The 16,541-nt window shown below is 46.9% G+C and overlaps 1 protein-coding gene across 1 annotated transcript; it reads right to left on the bottom strand.

The window, feature by feature from the left end:
- Positions 1-12,397: 12,397 nt before the first annotated feature.
- Positions 12,398-15,720, bottom strand: LOC115327329 (keratin-associated protein 5-4). The gene is made up of 3 exons (XM_029988320.4): positions 15,413-15,720; positions 14,627-14,761; positions 12,398-12,558 (listed from the first exon to the last, which is right to left on the bottom strand). The coding sequence occupies exons 1-3, from the start codon at positions 15,609-15,611 to the stop codon at positions 12,425-12,427; spliced, it is 468 nt and encodes a 155-aa protein (XP_029844180.2). The 5' UTR covers positions 15,612-15,720; the 3' UTR covers positions 12,398-12,424.
- Between the last annotated feature and the right edge of the window lie 821 nt (positions 15,721-16,541).

Raw genomic sequence — 16,541 nt, 5'->3', positions numbered from 1 at the left:
AATATCAAGACATTACTTCCAATCAACTGGTCAGCGCGGATTCGTGAGTGTATACTTTGAGATTTACGTGTGAACGTACGGTTGATATTAGAGCCGTCATTTTTACAGTACCTGCAAGAGCTACGCGGCAACAGTGTACGAATTGTGAGACACTCGCGTTGTCTATGTGAAACGAGCTCACAGTGCCTGATACGGTATCATGCGTGAAATTCTATTCTTTTCTTACCATTGTAGTAGTGCTTAAAATATTTTTTTTTATTAATCTCTTGGTGCATTTTCAGTCTATTTCAAGCCAAAATAAAGACATAATTAACAACCTCAATGAGCCCCTGAGAATGCGACATGGAAAGGCCTGGGTGCACTGATTACTTTGAAAACTTACTCCCATCCACACACCGGTTTTGTTGTTTTTGGTTGTTGTCTTTTGTGTGTGTAATTTGAATGCGTTTTTTACGGGAGAGAAACGAACCGAAGGGTTGGAGATGACGGAGGTGGTGGCAGTAGCAAGCGAGAGAGCCCGACTCCTGAGATCGCCAACTACATGTATTTTAAGCCCTGGTATATTGCATTCTGGTCGCTATTTTTTTTTTTTTTTATGGCAAAAGAAATTAACTTTGCACAGTATTCATCTACACTTTCAGCCTTGCGGAAGATTTGTTGTGGCAGCAAATAAAAGGTAGAACACACATTTTGTTCATCCTCCAGTGAAAAAAATGAAAGCCGTTTACAATTCCCTGTAACGCCGGTTAGAGCGCAGCTCTTGAGGAGGAAGATGGAAGCGTACTGAGGGATAGGTGACTCCTTGAGGTCACGTGACCTCAAGGGGGTCACGTGACTTCAGGGGGTCACGTGACCTCAGGGGGTCACGTGACCTAAGGGGTCACGTGACCTCATGGGGTCACGTGACCTCAGGGGCTCACGCGACATCAGGGGCTCACGTGACCTTTGGGGGTCACATGACCTTACGGGGGTCACGTGACCTCAAGGGGGTCACGTGACTTCAGGGGGTCACGTGACCTAGGGGTGTCACGTGACCTAGCTGGGCGGGTCACGTGACCCCTTAGGTCACGTGACCCGCCCAGCCTGAAGTCACGTAACCTCGGGGGGTCACGTGACCTAGGGGTGTCACGTGTCCTCGGGGGGGTCACGTGACCTCGCGGTTACGCCGACGCCGACGGCGACGCCGCTCAAGCCGGAAACGGGCCCCTAAGAGCTGCGCTATAAAATACGTGGGAGCGTTTATCGAGAGCTACAGAGCATTCGAGTCCCTGATTGTGGATGCTGGTCATAGACTAATATGAGAAATATCAACTACGACATAAAGCCCGTTTTATTAGAATAATACATGAGCAGAAGATCGCACTCGGAAGCCCGACCCAAAGCTAGGCACATACACTCCTATCCGTTGCATTATACCGTCTAAAAATTAAAGAAATCTTAAGCATGCATATTCACAATCATCTGACTGCAGCAGAATCTAGGCACTTGCAGAGTCCATTTCTTAAGAAGAAGTGCGCAAGGGCCGCCAACGTGCCACCAACTGCCGGATTTCGCAATAAAAAGCCGGCGTCCCGAGCTTGAACAGAGCTCGGCCGGCCTTGCGGACCGGGCGGGCTGCGACGACAGCGCCACCATGCTTGCACGAACGGACGCGGCTCCTTTCCAAAACGCGGCTAATGCGGAGCTTGTCAACTTAGCCGCCGAGCTAGTAACGTTGGCCTGCGCACGTGACAACGCCCAGCGGTCGCTCGTAGTTTGGAATCGGCACCGATAGATGGCGCGGCATTCGAAAGGTGACGGTGACGGATGGTGACGGCGACAGCGACGATGGGGAAATTGACGGATGGTGAACATAGGTCACATGGGCTTTCTTTCTTTCTTTCTTTCTTCTTTTCTTTTTTTCATTTTCATTATTTTTTCTTGATTTATTGGCGTGTTTTACAAGACTTGATACAAAGAGATTGCGCCTCAAATCTACAGACATAGAGTCTAGTAAAGTTTGTTTGCATGTTGAATTGCGGTCCTGGAATGGATTCAACGGGACTGGGGAATGACGACTCAGTGGTCCGCTTCACACGCGAACGGGATTGTCTCCCGAAGAATTGCGATGAGAAAACCTGGAAATATCACGAACGTGACCAGATACCATGGTCGAACGGGCTGGACAAGCCTTGAGAGAGCGTTATTTCTTTTCAATATACTCTCTCGAACCCAGTCGCGCACCGAGTTGTGCAGATGAACCGGTAGGATGCAGCACAAAAATGGTGCACTTCTCTTAATCAACGGGCACAGCATATGTCATTTGAATGCAGACTAACTCCCTGCTGTCTATCAGCTCCGTGCTACAATTCTGGCTTTTAACCGATTGCTTAGGAGGGTATCTGGAAGTCTACTTAAACCTCCTATTACGGTAATAAAAAAAAATCCAGACAAACAAAAGCCGTGATTTCTTTTTAAAGCGACCACCGCTCCACAACAGGGTCAGGCAGTCATCCGTGCATTTCGACATCATATACTTCACTGTCAGAGGAGATAGCGTAAGAAAGAACCGCCCTTCTCACCGTTTTGGACGCCTCTGGCATCTCGCAGGAACCGCTGTATTGTCATGTTGAGGTGTTGGGGGTTTTCGCTACATTCCCAGCTTCGAAACGAGAAACATTGCACGAGCGTAACTTGCGTCTTCCTCGTCGTCCACATCGTCAATGAAAAATTATGTTGCGCCTTGCTTGGAAACGGCCGGACTGGATACACGCGCTCGCTTCGTGTCTTACGGCTTCTCCGATTGGGCGGGACACCACTTATGCCGGCACTGCAGCGATACCTTGCAACCCCACCCTTGGTTAGTGTGATTCTGAACCAACAGATGGCGATGGGATCGCCTTCCAGACATGGGCCACCGTTCCAGATGAATACACTTCAAGCGGCACGGCGGTTATTTCATTTTCTGCTAATAAAAACGTTTCAATCAATCAATCAATGGGCATAAACGCACTAAATCGTACGTGGTGGCGCTCCGCCACCACGTACGATTTATTGAGGCCCAGGTCTATAGGTTGTACAGCAATATACGTCAATACACGCTATCAATTCAAGCAAAAAGAACAAAAAAGAAACACTTGGTTACTGCTTTATTTGGATTATTCATGCACAGTTTGTTACTAATCCAGTACGTGTTCTTCGTTCCATAACTCCATGCTTCGTTCTTGTCGTCTGTTTTGATTATTTGATTTGGCATTTATTAGTATTCTTTTGTATCCTTTAGTATCCATTCCTTTAAATTTTCAATGTTACTTTTAGCACTGAGTGCAGGAACAGTTAAAATGACTGCTGCATATCAATTATTTTTATTTTATGGACAGCTATCACAGCGTTTAAGTAATGTAGAAATATTTATTTGGTGATTTGTGCGGACCAACTGGTTGGGTGCAAAAAATATTTAAAACAGTTTGCAAGGGGCTGAGTGTGACGTTATGTGAAATATTGTGTACTGGAAAAGAGCTACATCTTACACTCTTACCGCTCATTCACACTGGAAGCGGATCCGCGTTCGCGAAGCGGTTGCGACCGCGGTTTTATAAAGATCCAGTGCAATTGCACGAGCACTTGATGTCATCGAGTGCGCGTGCAATTGTACTGGATCTTTATACAACCGCGTTGGCAACCGCTTTGCGAACGCGGATCCGCTTCCAGTGTGAATGAGCGGTTAGGCGCATCGAAAGCTAAAGCTTGTACAAGAACTGTTCAGGTCGTAATATTTGCATTTTCACGGTACTTTATTACATTCAAGCGTGGCGTAAGCTGTATCTCGTGATTGCTTCCAACAGAACAAGTGGAAGCATTCTAACTCGGGGTTGCGGATAAAAATCCACGTGTTGAAGACTAACCCTTCTCGGCCACAAAGCGCGCGCTGACAGCGAAGTTTTGCCACGCGATTTTACACCATCACAGTTGTTCTTGAAAGACAACCTTTATTCAAGCGAGCGGCACATGTGAACATTCTGTGTTGACTCTGGAACGCGTAGGGTTTTCTCTAACCCGTATTTAATCGCAGTGTCAAATATAAACGAAAGCAAATATAAACCCATTATTCGTGCCTCATGTGTCGCTATCACCGTGGTACCATCTGGAAGCTCAGGTCATTATCTGGAGATTGAGCTCCAAATAAAACGGACAGCGTGTAAGAAATATACAAAAATATAAGGGGGTCGTTTTCCCATTTTTGGCCGAACAGTACCTTTAGTATATTGTAATAAGGTGATCTGTAAACCAATTTATATTAGCATATCCTTCTATCCCTAGGGTGGCGTTGCTTCCGATATACAGATAAAGCAGCGCTTTGTGGGCCTAAACCGCGTGACCGCTCTCGCCAACACGGTCGTCGTACCTCTTCTTCTAGCACAACATACAGAGTCATCAGTTAAGGCTTCGAGGTTTCGTCGCTGTGCAGGTAAAATGGAGCACGGCGGCGTCAAGTTCCGCTCGATGAGTGTCTAGCCACGAGGCCGATACGCAAACTAAGACACGCACTTCTCGGCCGCCGTATCGGATCGCCCCCTCACGCGCGCCCGCACACACCGTCTTAAACCGTATCCAAGCCAATCCAAATCGCTAGAAGAAAAGGAAACGAGGATCGTCTGTCTTCGAGCTCTCTAGCCGCGTCACAGGCAACATAATATCAGCGCCCGTTCGCAACAAACACCGCTTCATCCATACTCGGTTTCCTCACTTAACGATGAAGCGCAGCAGACGCTACCACGTACCACGTGACTACAACCCTCGCGCGTCACTGCAGCCGTCCCGAAGGTCACGTGACGCTCACCCGCACATTGAATAGGCTTTGGTGACTCCTAGCGTCAGGCTGCGGTACCTGGTATAGGGTGAAACGGTGTTTCCCCAGCAAAATCGATAGTGGTCTACGCCATGCACGGGGGCCGACGGCGCTCTGTCGAAACAAGGTATACCTTCGACGGTATCTCGGTTTCAGAGTCGAACGAACGCGGGGCTCGAGGGGTAATTGCGTTAGGGGAAACCACGTCCCCGAGATGGCGGGAGGCCGGCCTACATATAATCCGCCCGTGCTCAAGGGCTACGGCCGATCGTTCGCGCTCTGGATATAGAAGAACACATACTCCGTTCACCCCTATAGGCTGGCAGAGCGGTGGAAGTTACGCGCTCGCCGGACCATGGGACCTAGGATGTAGGGCGGCCTTTCCTATGGGACGAGGCACGCGTTTCGCGGTCCGTTAGATCGCGGTCTCAGTCACTAGGGATACGTATATTTTTGTTTCCGCCTTTATCTCGAGCTGTGGGTTTTGGGGTGCTGGACATGACCGAGATAAGTGACGGATGCCCTAGTTGCAAGTTTGTTTGCGTGTCTTGAAATGAATGGGAAAGGGGAAGACCGGGAGACCTCTGGGCCTCTGTGCGAAGAGCAAGTCGTCTGCTTCTTTCGCGGGGTTTGCGGTGACGTCAGGACAACGCCAAGTCCTGATGGGTTTTGACTGGAAGGGTAGTGGGTAGACCTCAATGCTAGATGCCTCTAAATCTACACACTTTTTTTTTTTTTTAGTCAGTTAATTGGAGTTTGGCGTTCTGGACATATAGTTTAGTAGGGTACGTTGTTGGGCTAGTTGGTTCATCTTAGTAAAACATATAAAATAGCGCCTGTCCTGTATACTTCTCGTCCTTGTCTTTCTGTTGCGCTGTTTTATACGTTGTGACATTATTGCAACCCCTGTGCGAGCAGACGAACTAGAGCTTCGCATTGAGACCGATCAACCAAATCACGATTTAGAAAGGATCCCGCGTTCGATGTCCAACTGGATTCGCCCGAGGCGTCTGCGCATGCGCAGTGCCGACAGCAGCGCCACCTCAGTGGCGTGGAGGGAGAGAGTCGAGTTGGTCTATAGCCGGCGCAACAACGCCTATCATCACTGACAGATTGAGAAACGCAAAGCGTTGTCTAAGGTGATTACGCTTCTCGCATCGTGGTTCGTTCTTCGGAGTCCTTATCGGCGAATGCTGCAACTTTAGTGGCATGCTGAGCGACGAGAAGATACTAAATATTATATATTACATACTAAATAAAATTTTCCCTAAATATTTCCTAAACGCACCACCAAACATTGCTGAAATAGTAACCCGAATATTGGGTGAAAATAATTTTTTTTGCGAAATTATTAAATTTACAATTTCGGTCGCCATCGTGTTTTTTCAAAGTTTGATGATTCTCGACTGGCAACAATGTTTGCCAGTCTCTACTGGCGACAACGAAAAAGTGGCGTCAGCGGAAGGCAGGGGTTTACTCTTCGGACTCTAGCGCCAGCGAAAAAAAAAATGCCAAAGTACAAGTTTAAGCAGTCAGCAACTATAAATGAACGGTTTCTTTTTTTTTACTTTTGTTTTTGGTAACGCGGGTTCTGTATTTGGTATCCGAAACGAAAAAATAATGAAATTTTTCAACCTCGAATATGCGATAAAATATATAGGTGAGGCAAAATAAGAATGTGTGACAATTACGCCGGTTTCGTGAACACCTTCCAGTGGCGTGCAAAGACCAATGCTATGTTTCCACTCATACCAGAAGTGACGACATTCGAGATGGCTGCGCCCTTGTGGGGACGTTGTATAGTCGTTATAGACCCTTTTCAAAAGTCCGCGCCATCGCCTGTCTGCCATTATACTTGATCACGTACTCTGAGCGCGTATATGACACGAGTGTGACGTCAGCGTTCGGCGAGGACTCGGATCCGATTCCCCGCTTCGTGCCCAATGTATAGATGGATGGATAGATGCTAACGGCTGTACCCTTTATATCGGGCGGCAGCTTGCGCCACCTAGCTTAGCCAAGAAATGGCGACCGCCAGTGTTGCTTGGTGGATTTTTGAAAAGGGTCTCGTGCTCGTACACGCAAGCCTCGCCGTCGTTTCGGCGAAAGCGCTTCTGGCGGACGCGCGGATGATTTCATTAGGAGCGAGTCAACCCAAGAGCCGCACGCGGTTGACTGTGAAAGGGAGCAGCTGGGAAAACGACGTCCCGAGGCCGCATAATCGCGCTGTCCCCAGTTCATAAACCAGCACTTAGCGCACGTGGAGGCGGTTTCGAAATGTAGTCTAGACAAATGTGCCTCGAGTGTCGAGGGCGTGTAAGCGGAGAATCCGCCTTCCAAATGATGCCGCGTAAATCATTGCGGCTTTTTTTTTTTTTTAATTTTTACTGCTGCCTCGCGTATCACGAACCCGCTCGTCGAAGTGAGGAATGAAAGTGTCGCGTTTGAATCAACTTTTTTTTTCGCGCTTTGTTTGGACGTTGTTAGTCTGATATAATTGAACCAAGCACATTCTACGGCGTGCACCCCACAAAAAAGGAATCACATGGTTTCTTTGACACAAAAATAAACTACGGATCGCCGAACGCTCATTCTCCGCCCAAAATCTAGCGCTACGGCCTGAACCATGCAGATACCAGGGTTTCAATACAAAGCGTTATCTTGTTAAAAAGTTATGTTATTCTCTCAAATTTCAAAGAAAAAATGGCGGCCGACGAAGTCCTGGAATACATGGCGATGAGTGGCGCCAGTTAATCGGGCACTGTTTTCCCACTGAAATTTTAAGAATATTCGCCTAAAACTTTTGAATAAGATAATGGTTATAGTTCTGAAACTTTGGCGATTGGTTCGGATCGTGCACTATCGCTACATTTGGGTGGATGCTGAGCTTTCGGCGATGCGTCGTTCATTATTGCGGCAAAGAAATAGAAAAAAACAAAACTTTCAAGCCTTTTGGGGGAGGACAGTAGTTGGCATCGCAAGTTTGTTTTTGGTTGGCGGTGAACACACAATTTGGAGAAGTACCGGCCATACTTTAAAAAAAAGGCATTTACAGCCATACAAGCCATAGCCTAATGTACTATACGAATGACACATATAAAGAAAAATCTGGAAATTATACGTTTTATTCATAGACTCAAGAACTTTAAGTGGTTTAAGAAAATCTCACTGTGTCTACTCGTAATATACACATAAAACACGGAAAATATTGCCGGTGATGTCCGCCCCATCTATTCACTTAAAATATGGTCAATTTAAAAATTACTTTTACAGAAAGGTGCAATAAAACAATGCCATTATGTTCCATCAGACTAGGAAAGTATGGCAGACAACCATAGCCAAACATCAACTTGATCTTAGCGTTTTACTTTGAGAAAAATTCATACAATATGTCATATTGCTATCATGTGGTAATATGGAACATAATCTCCATGGGTACATATGTTTTTTTGTTTTTTTTTTTGTTTTTTCCGATAGGGGATGCTTGGGAGAGAAAAAAAAGGTTCTTCTCACTACAAAAAAAAATAATAAAACTAGATTTTATGGTGGGTTTTCTTAGGGAATGCGTTAGCACGGCCCTTAGGAAACACCACGCACGTCCTCTTCTGGGAAACGCTAACGCTGGCCGCTTCACTTTTTTGTATTGGCTTTTTCTTTTGACTTTCTTTTTTGCATTCTTTATTTCTTGCTGCCTTTTTTTTTTGGCCACATTACGGGGTTAGTGTTAGCACTTCCCCAAAGGGGACGTATGGGGCTTTTCAAAGAGTCATGCTAACGCAATTCCCTAAAAATCCACCAATGGATCTTCCTTTAATTTTTTTTTTCCGCCTTTTTTTTTGTACTCTACCTGTCAGACTATGTCGACGCCCTGATACAGTCATCCATATCACTCGTGGAGAGAACCAGATCCAAATCACTCGTGGAGTGAACCGCATCCGTATCACTCATGGAGGAAACCGCCATATCCATCGTTTTAACAAAACACACACAGCGCAGCCCACGTACCGCTGCTACGGAAACCCAAAGTGAAGAAGGTCCGGCAACGACAGAGCGGCAACTGAGCACGCCAACATACCACCGCGCCGCGGCGCCTCCTCCTCTCTGGCGCCGCGCCAGCTGTGCGACTTTCCTTTGTCGAAAACGAAGACGCTCGTTTTGACGAAAAACCCGGGGGTGTCTGTCAGTTTGTCAGCACCGGAAAGAGAGGGAGGAGGAGAGGGGAGGGTGACAAGGGCTGACGTCAGCGCTTTGGCCCAATGGGAGCGTTGCACGCGTCACCCTCTCTCCCCCTTCTCTCTTTCTCCCCGGCGCTGACAAACTGACAGACACCGCCGAGTTTTCGTCTAAACGAGCATTTTAATAAAAACGCATCGCCGGACGTCTAGTATTTACTAGTGCCACTAAATAAGGTATGCTTCAGAGTAATGACACTTGGCCAAATCGTGGCTTAAAATCATGGTTGCCAGTTATCTAAAGCTTTACTTGAAATCACAGGAAACGCGTTTCTGTTCTCCACAAATGTTAAAACAGTTCACGACAAAGCAAAGCAATATTACATCAGCTTCCTAACACCGAATCTAATGCTGATGAAGTCGCACTTTTAAATTATGACGATCGGGGGTTGCGTCTGCTCTGCACAAGCACCAAAATAGCGGCGCCCAAAACAATGTCGGGGAACGGAGTGCCGATCCGCTAAGCGCAGCGCATTTAGTGGCTCTAGTATTTACGAAAAGGAAGCGCTAGCCGTTGGAATTAGAGGCAAAAGTGTCAAAACTATTCGTTGCCGGATTAGAAAAACTATAAGCTATATTGAGAAAAAAAAAATACCAATGATGAACTGGGACTGGTCCGAATCGGATAACGGCAAGTTCTCAAAGCTAAAGCATCTCGTCCCAACCGCTAGAGCTATATTTGACCGTGACTGAGCGTTCGACGATGCGTAGTTTATCTTCGAGGCCCAACAAAAACACGGTTCTCTTTCCTTTCAAACACTCGGTATACTGGGGTCTAACTTCGATCTTATCTGATAAATATATTGCTCCCAGACTAAACTTACGATATTTTGTCTGCGTTTATGGCGCAAAAAAGTCCTCTCCCGGCAGAGGGCGCATCATGTGGTGCAGCCTTCTCTCTCCATGCATCCATCCGCGCAGGGTCATCAACGTGGCATCGGGAGCCATAGAGTCATTATAATGTACACTAGAGGTTCAGCTGGCGCTAGCGTGCCGCTGCAAATTGAGGTAGACAGCAACCAGACAAAAATTAACTTCCGGTATTGGGTCCCTATTGGGAAAAGTGGGTGTATCTTTTTTTCTACGCTTAATTATAAGAGGAAATATTACGAAGAATTGTAACGTAATAAATAGCTTGAAGCATTTCTCAAACAGCGAAAATACGGCATTGGGGCTTTTCTGCATTGGAGATTTGCGTGCCAAAGGAACGAGGGGTATCTGTAAAATTAAGAAAGACTGTAAGGACCACTTTTAACACTAAAACAGTAGCTTCCTGTTCACGTAGGCGATCGATCAAGAGTAATTATACCCCTATTCGCAATTAATAATTTTCGCTTTACTCTCACTGCTTATTCCTATATGCGAAGATGTTTGTTCCAGCGTCCAAGACGTCATCCGCACGCTCGAAATCTTTTTCTTTTTCAAATAGGAAGCATCGAACGCTCGAAATCTTTTTTCAAATAGGGAGAAGCCAGAAAACGGATGCCTGACAAGAGCTACCCGGCATATAAAATAACAGAGAGAGGTATTTTTGAATGCCCATGTACACTATATTTCACGCTTTGAGTGATCTTTAAACGCTCGTAAAGCTGCGCGACTGGTCGCTGCATGCAGCCACAGGGCTGGCTTATTAGCAATATATTAGCATCAACGGAATTCTGGTGCACCTTACACACGCCTTCCTTTTGATTGTTATTTTGCTTAGATTTGTCGGTCGTCTTTACACACCTGCTGTGGAACACAGGTCTGGGCCTGAAATATAGCGAAGTTTAACGTCGTTCATTGATGAAGAAAAACGCTGTAACTAGAGCAATTGCACTTTTACAATGATAATAAGGGTACACTTTATATTCGGTACGATCCAAATTACAAAGGTGATCTCTGCTACTCTTCCGGCGAACACACGAAATGCAGGCGCACTTTTCCCAGGAACGCACAGAAGCACCGCAAAACGAGTCTGGTTGTCGCCTGCTTCAATTTGCATCCCGGAAAACGCATAGACACTGCGCCGGTTAAACCATCTATTATAGCGTACATTATCATAACTCTATGTCGGGAGCAGCCTAGCGGGATCATTTCGCGGTGTTTATTGTCACTCAACTCCCAAAGCATACAAAAGAGCAAATAAAAAGGGATCCTCCGACGCTTCTGAGATGGCCAATTTCTCCTTTTCGTTTGTTAACAACATTCCGAGAACCCCCGTTGTCACGCCGTTCGATTTCGCCACTTCGACTCCGAGACGAGTTCCTTGAGTTCTTTCCTTCTCTCTCTTTCCCCCCTTATGTCTTTTTTTGTTTTGTTTTGCCTCTTTTTTTATTTAAAGAAAAAAAAAGAGTCGCAAAAGGCAGATCCTTTTCTGCGGACATGATGACAGAACAATCTACAGACATGTGTCAAACATGTTGGAACATGAATGAAACATGCTTCATACATTTGTAGGCTTCTTCTGCAAACAGTTTTCGTGCCGTCGTAAGACGAAGAAACATGCCTCACCGAGTGTCTTCAGGCGGCTCCTTGTATCATGCGCTAGCAGTGGGATCCGCGACCTAATTAAAGGCTGGTCGACACAGTCGCGTTTGGGTGGGACCGAATGCCCTGTGACCGCTCGTAACCGCTTGCGACGCGAGAGGAGAGCGCGCTGGCATGCACACTGACGGCGCCTGTCGGCAAGCCTCGGAACCCTTCAGCTCTGCGCATATACCAGACTGGAGGTTCGGCAGTATTTGCGAGATCAATTGTCTACGCGCGGTCAACGAGAAAGGGTCGATATATAACACCGTCGGGATTCTGTCGACGGTACAGAAAAATAGAAAAATATACGACGATCGTGAGTGTTCCGAGACTGATCGATAGATGTCGCCAGTATATATATGTTCTCTCGACTGATTGAGTGCCTTCATACACTCATGCGGTAGTGCTCGAGTGGGGAAATATCAGGCTCCTTTTTTTTCTCTCCCGCTTGTTTACGTTTATATAGTTTGCAAGTGTGCGCAATCCGGTGTGATTTAGCACGAGCGCGTATGTGCCTTAGCTAATGCTACAAAAAAAAACATTTTACCACGCAAGTCACGCACTGAGTGAGTGAGCGCGTCAAATCCTGGCCCACTTTTTGAAGCGAAAGATGGCTTCACCCTCAAACAGACAGATATGTCACAAGCGCGATTGCAATGCATTCTGCCACACTCAAATGCGGATGTGAGAACGAGCCTTAATACGGAAGAAACATTTCCTCCGGGACGCGGTTATGACACCTCTCTTTGTCCTGCCAGTTTGAACCTTCAAAAAAAGAGAGAGAGACAAAAAAAATACACGTTAACATTTTTTTTTTTTTTTTTAAGTTAAGAAATTTATTGGCACGCAAGTCTTAGGACTGCGGTTTCACACAGGCGTTGCAGCATCGGCACGGACTGCTGATGGGTGTCGTTCCCTCCGGGCACGCTGCGCAGCTCACGGCTGCGCAGTTGGGCCAGTACTCGTCGCGGTCTTCGGGCTTGCAATCTTTCAAAATAAAGAGAAATACATAAGTGTTTTTTTTTATTATTTAATTAAGCGAACCACAAGCTTTCGAGAAATGTCAGACAATCAATCTTTACTTTCAAAAAAAAAAAAAAAATGGGAATTAGTTTTTTTTTTTTTTTAAATAAGCGGGCGAAAATGTTCTTTTTAGGTAAAACCGAAACTGATTTTAAACTATTTAGCACTATAGGATGAGCATATCTATTCGAATGACATTACGGCGAATAAAACCTTCAGTTTAAACTTGTGGTGTTCTAGACAGTGCTTCCTAACATTAAAAAAAAATATGTTGTTTCAGAGAATGAACATGTCAAAGCCAATCTCCCATTTGAGAAAGTAAAATACAAACCTTTATTTGTATAAGTAAGTTTTATCTAATCAAAAGCACACTCTTGAAACTAGGTCAACAGATTAACCGCCCCTGCTCACATGAGTAGGTCTTCTCGAAGATAATACCCTCCCTGAATCCCCCATCGCCAAAAGCAAGCGAAACGTTGCAAAAAAAAAAATGCTGTAATAAAAAAAGTTTTTTTTTTTTTTTTTTTTACATTCGTTTTATCCAAAAAAAAATTCTAATATAAAGTTTCCTAAAAGCAAAATTGTAAACGCACAGATATTTTGTCGCGATTCACAGCGGCAGCTGTTGTGTTTTTGGAAGAACTGCCTAAAAAAATTGCTTTTAGTCGATGTGCTTTACGAAAGTTTCTTAGGGAGCTTCGCTTACTGTTGATTTCCATCGCGTTTTTCTGACCCTATTCTCACGGTTTCGCCTTGAGACCGCCAGGTGCTAAACAAGGCAGGCACGCGAACCTGGCGCCACAGCTTTCTAATCTGGCCGCTGCGTGACGTCGACGTCGACGTCACCCATAGTAGAACAGTACTAGGAGATGCACTTTAGGGGATGCTTGAAAGGCGCTCACGCGCTGCCTCTCGTGCGTGATAGTCGCCGTCTTATGAGGAGTATTTACTGGGCGCCATATTTGTGGGTGATGTTTAGAGCGCATGCTCTGAACGAGCTCACATCAATAGGCTGCTAAGACCGGCACTCTCGATGGTGCGGAATGCACGTTGCAAAAGAACTGTGGAAGCTCGCCCTCAGCACGCGCTCAGCATTCGCGCACACAGCTATGGCCGCCAGTGAATACTCCCTATATGCTCCTCGCTGTTCTCGTGCCGTTGCGACCCTTCGCCTACTCTGCTCAGCGCGGCGCGCTTGCCATTCCCGCTACTTGGGTGGAGAGCAAATCTTGCGTGGTCTGGCCACCATGTCTCGTGGGTGGGGAAAGGGAGAACTGAGCGATCGCTGCCCGGAGTGGAGCCGCCGGAAAACATTTCAGAAGCGGCGGCGGTGTCTGAGGTGCGATGGCGATGGGAAGAGAGAGCGATCGCGCGGCGGTGATTGGGCGGCGAGCGTACGGACGCCGCCAGATTTCGCCCAATTTGTGACTCTTGGCGAATTCGGGTGGTCAATCGTCGGCAACTTATTTTGCCGGGAAAGCGGCAATAGTGTTCGCGTGGTCAGTTTCCGGCCGGCGCGCACCGTTCGGGTGGTGGTTCTCCGGCAAGCACGGGCAACTTTCCGGCGCTTTTTCTGCCCGAGCTCCGAACGGCCGGGCGAGTAGGCGCCAGACTGTATCCGGTGTCGTCACTTCCGAAATGGGAGAGAAGGTCAGTGAGAAAAAAATGAACGAAAGAGCGAAACTGATCTGAAGTCACCCTAGCAGCCGCTACGAGAGTCAATCCAAGTCGTTAGGACATGGGTGACGGCGGCTCTCGCTAGCGGTGTCGCGCGGGCAAGAGGCGAAGTAAACTGCCACCGCCTGGCGTTTCGTGTTCGGGTGGTGAGGGTCACGTGGTGTGCCGCCGGCGCGTTTCTGGTTGCCGGTTCCGCCGGCTCGTTCTCGCCGGCGATTGACCACCTGAATTCGCCATCTGGGTGTGCGTCCCACCCCCACTCCTAGTGTTTGCACTTATTCTCCCTTTTCTCACCCTCGAAGCGGTCTCGTCCTCGAACGAAGGTGGAACAGATAATGAAGCAAATGAGGTATACCTATGGAGATGCAACTCTGGCAGCAGTCACAGAGTGGAATGTATGAACCGTAGGTGCATTTGACCTTCGGGCACTCGGAGGTCTGGCAGCCCTGAATCGCCGAGTGGCATTCTTCGTCGATGAATACGTTGGTACCTGCCGAAGTGAGCAGAGAAGACCGGGCTTAGATCGAGAACACGGCGTATGTCAGCCACTTTCTAGCTGAACTTAAAGAAGAAACACAAATTGAGAATTTCGTCAGAACGAAATCAAGGTTTTCGTTTCGTTTATTTAGCGATATTCGTCGTAGCAGTAGGTGCTGACCTATTTTATATTTTTAGTTTGACACACTTTACCTATTATTGAAGGGGAGGGAGGATGATGTATTTTTAATTGGTTATCACGACATAGATAGGCTCTTCTTTCAAAACGCTGTGACATAAGTTTCCATATATATATATATATATATATATATATATGCAGACGAATGAGGCGTATTGATGAAATGAGTCACAGGTTTACGCACCGCCGAAATTCGAAATAAACTACGGAGTCAGAATCGGAACTCTGGTCCTCCCAATATCCCAATATCCAATAAAACCATCGTTTTTGCTTGTCACTAATATTGCTGAAACAGTGTTTTACATCGCCCCCCTCCCCCTCCCCCCCCCCCCCCCCCCCCACACACACACACACACACACTCATGAGGATAGTCATACTGGCTGATCGTGAATAAACACATAAATAACGAGCAAATATTTCTTCACTCTCTTTTTGTTTTGAAGTTTTAAACGCAAACAACGCACCTGCAATGCAGTTCTGGCAACACCTGCATGTGCCACCTTCGTCAGCTGCGTCCTCGACACTCCAGCAGACCGAGCGGCCCCTGTGGTACACGCAGTGCGGATCCTTCGCGCACACCTGGTCGGAGCAGCGGGGCAGGGGGCTTTCCGACGCGTAACACCCGCACGCCACGCCAAGGACCAACAGGAGGTGCTGCAGCATGTTCACTTCTCTCGCGCACCGTCGCGCTTCGACTCGGGCAGGCAGGCACAAACAGACTCGGTTTCGCAAGGGCTACGGAACGTCGAGCTACTCGCATATGAAGGCTTACAGATAAACGTGTTGTTTTTTTGCTGCTTTTTTTTTCCCCGTGATTGGTTGTTGCAATGGGTATCACATGCGATGTCGCAAATTCTTGTGTGTGTTTCAGCGGATTGGGAAAAAAAAAAAAAAAAAACACGCTTATCGCGTTTCCTCCACGTGTATGCTTGGCGGAGATCCAGCTGGTGACGTATACGAATGTCGGCGAGAGCAAACATCGGTTTGAATGGCTAGGGTTTTTTTCTTGTGACTTTTGTACCTTCTGTTAGCGGGAACTCAAATGGATTGCCGAACGCGAACCAATAACTCTTCCTACTGTTTCATTTTATGCCGCGTGCCTGTGTTTTTTTTTTAATTATAATTAATGGATTGAGTATACCGAATGTTTCGCACACATTAAGTTTTCCTAAAGGGGCGATGCAACAAAATTTGTACTTTGCGCAAATACCGCTTAGAACGGATCCCTGACGTTAAAGACCTGTGAAACACGAGTTCGTTTTTCACATCACGCAATAGAAGTCCCAGAAGAAAAAAGAAATAAAGAAAAACGAGCAGCGTTCATTCCCTCAACTCGCACCCAGAACAGGCGGCCACGTGATCTGGAGCCGATTATATGCCGCCAATGTTGATCATGCACAGCCACGCGCTGGGGTTGGCAAGGCACAGGACACGCGCTGAGTTCCAGACATCGTTATCGCTCGGCTATTGCCGTCGTTGCAGCGATTAGACACGGGCCACTACCCGAATGCTTCTCGAGCTAGTAATTATCACGAGCCAAAATCAAGTGCTCACGCAATGCTCGGGTCCAATCCATGAACCGCATTCAAATAT

The sequence above is a fragment of the Ixodes scapularis genome, unplaced genomic scaffold, assembly GCF_016920785.2.
Source record: "Ixodes scapularis isolate PalLabHiFi unplaced genomic scaffold, ASM1692078v2 PGA_scaffold13__105_contigs__length_92229423, whole genome shotgun sequence".
In the NCBI taxonomy this organism is placed as follows: Eukaryota; Metazoa; Arthropoda; class Arachnida; order Ixodida; family Ixodidae; genus Ixodes; species Ixodes scapularis.
This window is presented reverse-complemented; position numbering and strand designations above follow the sequence as displayed.